Source organism: Saccostrea cucullata, unplaced genomic scaffold (genome assembly GCF_032062105.1).
Source record: "Saccostrea cucullata isolate Sc308-1 unplaced genomic scaffold, CSIRO_AGI_Scuc_v1 ctg14137, whole genome shotgun sequence".
Lineage (NCBI taxonomy): Eukaryota > Metazoa > Mollusca > Bivalvia > Ostreida > Ostreidae > Saccostrea > Saccostrea cuccullata.
In genome coordinates, this window is record NW_026920031.1 from 10695 (window position 1) to 16575 (window position 5881).

The following is a 5881-nucleotide window of genomic DNA, read 5'->3' on the forward strand; positions in this document are numbered from 1 at the left end:
AGGTTGGATCAGGTGCCACGGAGGAGTGCACATTCCCTTCCGACAGGCCACATCCGCCGTGTGTTTATTTTCATGACCGGGAAATAACGGGAAAAATCTGTAGACCTGTGTTTTCATATGTTTCATGCAAACATCATCCTATAAGTACCAGCTAGTACCACTAGGTCAAATTAATTACCAAAATAATACGTCGTGTAAAGTAGGATACCATGCTTTGTATCAAGGACACTGACACCGTTTGCTCCTTTTCATGATCTGGAAATAACGGGAAAATCCGTCCTCAATTCAGTACATAAATAATGGACTAACAATTAGTATGAAAAAACGCCAGTCAGTATTTGACTCAATGATTAATTGTATGTACCGACAAGGTCATTTTATCGACGGAAGAACTTAAGAAAATAAAGACTTTAAACGAGACTGCTAATTCATGTATTGTATTCTTGTTTCGGCAACTTGTCTGTCAATAATTTACCTCGTTTTAAAAACATAGAGCATGCTATTGCGTATCGAATCAAATGAAATATATAAACACCGTATGCAGGTATGAAGGTATATTGTTGCATAAGTAAGGGAAGTTGACGATAGAAAACTTAAAGTCATCACGTTTATCATATAGCTTGGTTGTTAGATTACCATTAACGTCAACTCCAAACATGTCAGCAGACAAGTAGCCATTAAATGTTGAGGAGTCAGATTGTTTTTGGGGTATATAAAATATACATTGTATTATTATATATAATAACTATGATATGTTTTCCAAGTAAAACATCCATGTATGAAACAGGTGTGTCAGATTCTGTTTTATCTTTTATCTCAAGCGCAGCAAGGTATATCGAATCGACATTGGAATGGAAATTATCATTGTTAATTGACACTACGTTGTCGATGAATCAAAATATCGAGTTGAAAGTCATAGCAAGTGTTTTTCTTCTTTTCACGCATGTGATTTTGCACAACTCCTGCTTCAAGTGAATACAAAAATAGGTCTGCTAATAACAGAGCCAATTTGTACCCATGGAAATTCCAATAGATAGTTGGAAGATCTGGTCACCAAAACCCACATGGAAATTGTCAATCAGAAACTTAGGCATCTTTTTATTTCAACTTCAGAGTACTTGTGTTTTAACAGAATTATTTTGTCAAATGAAGTTTGACAGAAAAAAAATAGTAACAACTGACGATTTATTCGTTAACACCCCCAAGCTTCCATAAAAAGCCCAGATGTACTTTAGAGCGAACGTTTTATATGAATACTTTAAACTTGAAATACGTCCAGATCATAATCATTTTGATAATTAATGATGTACTTCTTCGTGTCAGTAACATAGGTTAAATTAAGTTTATTAAATCGTGAGGGGCTTTAATAGTGTACCAATAGCAATACCATTGATATTGGAACAAATACTTTATTTTGATGAACTATATTTAATTTTTTTTTATGTTGCCACAATTTTACAATACGATATTTCTTTAAAAGTTGTTTCTGACGGAATTGTACAAAACTTATCAATCAAACCCACCTATTGCCATAGTGCACCTGATATCTTTTTATTCGTTATGATTCGACATATATTTACACATTCATTATCTTCACCTTCTTTGATTTGAATTAGTTAACTGTAAGTTCTTCAATTAATTTTAAAAATCATTTCATTTTCTTTTAATATGACCCTTTAGTATCAAAAAAAATCTTCAAAGTTAAAGTAATAAAGTAGTTTGATTTTTGGCACATTTAAGCTAAAAAAAATCTTCCTAAAATACTTTTTCTATTATTTTGAAATTGAGACCCTATTGCTTCTAAGCATATTGATTTTTATTATCTTTAAATATTTCAGCTGTGTAGGGAAACTTAGCTTGAATCTTATTTCTCGTTAAAAGTCATCATTTCGTAAGTTCTATGGTCGATACAATGACCTTGTCAGCAAATACAATTTATCATTGAGTCAAATGCTGACTGACGTTTTTCATACCAATTGTTTGTCCATTATTTATACACTGAATTGACGACGGATTTTTCCGTTATTTCCTGAACATGACAAGGAGCACACGGCGGGTGTGACCGGTCGGCAGGTGATGCTCACTCCTCCATGGCACCTGATCCCACCTCTGATGTTTCGGATGTCCGTGTTTGCTCTGCTCTGATTTTGTATATTGTTTAATGGACTTTGAGATTGAATACTGTTCGTTATGTCCATATCCTTCATTCAAGTATCCCTTATGATTTGTTTTTAATCTGTATTCTACTTCATGTTTGTTTGCGACAGATGCTCGATTAAAATTAACTTATTTATTAATTAAAACTTTATAGTGCAATTTCATTGAAAATGTAGCGTTTTCTTGTCATAATATTTTATCCAGAGAGCCTGTTTAATTAATTTCCCTATTCCTAATTAGATATTATGGTAATACGGATTTTTCACAAATCATGAAAAGAATTCATCGCAAATTGTTAGGGGAACCATTTTTAATACCATTGTATACAAGTGAAATAAAAATGCTGAATTATATAAGTTTGTTGTGTTCTGTAGGGTTTTTAAGCGTGATTAAAAGTGATATTTCAAAGTAAGTATAGCTAAAATAGTTGTAGTATAACTACATTAGTGGTAATATTTTCATAATTAAATTTAAAGTTTTTTCATTTTTTTTCATGTTTGACAAGATTAAAAAAAGCAGTTTGCACAGGAAGAGGATTAAGCTGATCAAACAAAATTTTACATCATTTTTTTATTCTTCTGCAGATTACTGAATTGTTCCCTGTGGAATGACACAAAAGGCACTTGTAAAGGTAACATTTTTGCTGTTTATTTAAAACAAAAATATCGTTGTTGATTTCAGCATGACAACGCTTGACTTTTCCGCGCAATTTATTACAATTCATTCCCTAAATGAGCTTGATTTTTGATATGTTTGTTGTTTTACGTCAGTCATATTGAGAAGTCACCACTTGCCGATGGAAAGTTGCAGATTATTTTGACCTATAGGTACATATATACTCGGCTATCAGGGCATTTGAGCAGCAGGAAATCTTTTTCGTGCCGGTACCAACATGTGACATGGGACTTCGGTTTATAAGGTTTCACTCGAGGAAACGATTTCCACGTCGCAGAGTGCATCCGAACCCGTGACGTTAGAATTTGACACTTTCTCCGCTACCCTTGAGCAGACATTCCAACAACTCCTCCACGCGGGAGATTATTTTGCATTTATGAGGATGATTAGCACATTAATTTCTAAATCAATGAAGAAGGATATGGAGATGACGAACAGAATTCAATTTCAAAGTCCATTAAACAATACAGAATAGGAAAAGAGCAAACACGGACCTTCGAAACATCCGCCGTGTGCTCCTTGTCATGATAGGGAAATAACGGAAAATTCCGTCGTCAGTTAAGTGTATAAATAATGAACTAACAATAAGTATGAAAAACGTCAGCCAGCATTTCACTCAAAATGATAAATTGAAGTTTCTGATAATGTCGTTGTATCGACCATAGAACTTACGAAATGGTGACTTTGAACAAGACTGCTGATATTCTATTTCATCAACTTGCTTGTAAATAATTTATTTCGTTTTAGAAATTATTTATACGTAGAGCATACTCTTGCTTATCGAATCAACTGAGATACATGTATATGCATTCCTTATGCAGTTAATGAAGGTATATTGCTGCATAACTAAGGGAAGTTGACAGTAGAAAAGTTAAAGTCATCACGTTTATCATATAGCTTGGTTTTTAGATTACCATTACCACTTTCAAGTAAAATATCCAAGTATGAAACAGATGTGTCAGACTCTGTGGTATCTTTGATCTCAAACTCACCAGGATATATCGTATCGACGTAGGAACGGGAATTACCATTGTTAATTGACAATACGTCGTCGATATATCTAAATGTCGAGCTGAAGGCTACATCAAGTGTTTTCTTCTTTTCACGTTAATCATGATACGAGATACCTTGACATTATTTTATTGTAGATTGTAACCCCGGATTTTCCGGAATAAACTGTTCACAGCAATGCAGTTATCCAAACTATGGTTTAAAATGTCAAAGTTTTTGCAACTGTCCAGAAAGTGTATGCGATAGTCTCCATGGATGTAGCTTTAACACAACCACAATCTACCCTGTAGGCAAGGAGTTATCATGTAAGGGCCCATTATTTCCATTTCCCTTTTTTCTCAAATTACATTTTAATAGTTTCAAAATTCAATATTCTTATTTATTTTTATTCTTATCCTTATCAAATTAAAGCATGCAGTCCTGGGTATTTTGGAATAAACTGTTCCTGGCCATGCAGATACCCTAACTATGGTGAAAACTGTCAAAGTGAATGTAACTGTGAAAAAAGCTTTTGTAATGTAACATACGGATGCAATGTGGACGATGTAAAGCCAACAGTACAAAGTATGTATTAACAAGAATAACAGCAAACACAAATATAATATAAGGAAACAATTAATGTTCAATAACAGCAATAGCCAGTGTTTTCTGCTTTCAAATAATAATTGCCCCCAGTATCTCTCTCTCCCCGCAATCTTATCAAGATATTTCGGTGTTTGACTTTTTGATAGATTGTATTTCCTGACAAGATGATGGAACTTACTAAACTATGAATTTAATGTCATCAAAACTATCTGATTTTTCCCAAAAATTTGTCATTAAAGTCTGGTACTTAAACAATTTTCCTCACAAAAAATTAGGGTACCTTACGAGGCCTTAGGACACGATACCATAGGGTGATATTTCAAATTAATATTTCTCATGTGGGTAATCATCTGAATGGCCTATATCACAATTTTCGATGTACTTATATCTTAAAACGTATTGAAGAAAAAGTAAAAAACACAGAAGAATAAAAAAAATATGCATAATATGCATTATTTTTAAAGTTATACCTAGAGATACAAAAAATACATTTGAGGAACGTGTCGACTGTCTTAAAAGAGGGTGCTGATATTCTTGTTTTATCACTTTGTTTCTCAATAATCTCTTTCTCTTGAATTGTTAATACGTTGATTGATTGATTGAATACTGTTTAACGTCCCTCTCCAGAATATCTCACTGATATGGAGACGTCACCATTGCCGGCTCGGCACTTACGGCCTTTGAGCAGGGAGGGATCTTTTTCGTGTCACACCTGCTGTGTCACGGGGCCTCGGTATATACGGCCCCATTTACTCGCCTTTTACCACAAGCAAGGGGGTACTGAGGACCTATTCTAACCCGGATCCCCACAGGGCTGTTAATACGTAGAGCATGTTCTAGCGAATCAACTGGGAGATATGCAGGTGATTAAGTTTTATTGCTTTATGAGTGAGGATAGTTGACAACATGTACAGTTGGAGTAGATGCATATTGTTACCAACGACAATATGTATCACCGTCTCAACCCCCTATAATGCCAAAACATTTAAACTATTTTATTGCCAAGGTTGCGGTTAAAAAAGGGAACAAAGTATATATTTTAAGCAAATAAATAATGATTTTTTTAACTTCACAGCTACGTTTAATGAAAACCATGATGTTGGAAGAGCTGATTTCTCCATCAACATGTTGGCGTTAGGATCAATAGTCTCCGTTGGATTTTTACTCGTGATCATCTCAATAATAGTAGCTGCTGTTATATGTACCAAACACATTTCCCACAGAATGCAAATGTTAGATAAATGTAACTATCCTGCAACAGAGCATCATATCACGAACAGAAGCTTCGATACCTCAGAGGACATGATGAGTTATGAAAGGCGTCCCGTGTCTTCCTGTGATCATTTATATATTAATTTGACTTGATATCAGCTTTTAATTTCTTAAAGGTTTCGTCTTCATCTATTTAAACTGATATGGTTGATGACTACGTACAAAATAATATTCATAACTT

At 34.1% G+C, this 5881-nt stretch overlaps 1 protein-coding gene across 1 annotated transcript; it reads left to right on the top strand.

Annotated features, from left to right (window-relative positions):
- The first annotated feature begins 2450 nt into the window (after window positions 1–2450).
- On the top strand, window positions 2451–5856 carry LOC134241912 (multiple epidermal growth factor-like domains protein 11). The gene is made up of 5 exons (XM_062723929.1): window positions 2451–2565; window positions 2742–2788; window positions 3981–4148; window positions 4255–4407; window positions 5504–5856. The coding sequence occupies exons 1-5, from the start codon at window positions 2498–2500 to the stop codon at window positions 5791–5793; spliced, it is 726 nt and encodes a 241-aa protein (XP_062579913.1). The 5' UTR covers window positions 2451–2497; the 3' UTR covers window positions 5794–5856.
- The last annotated feature ends 25 nt before the right edge of the window (window positions 5857–5881 follow it).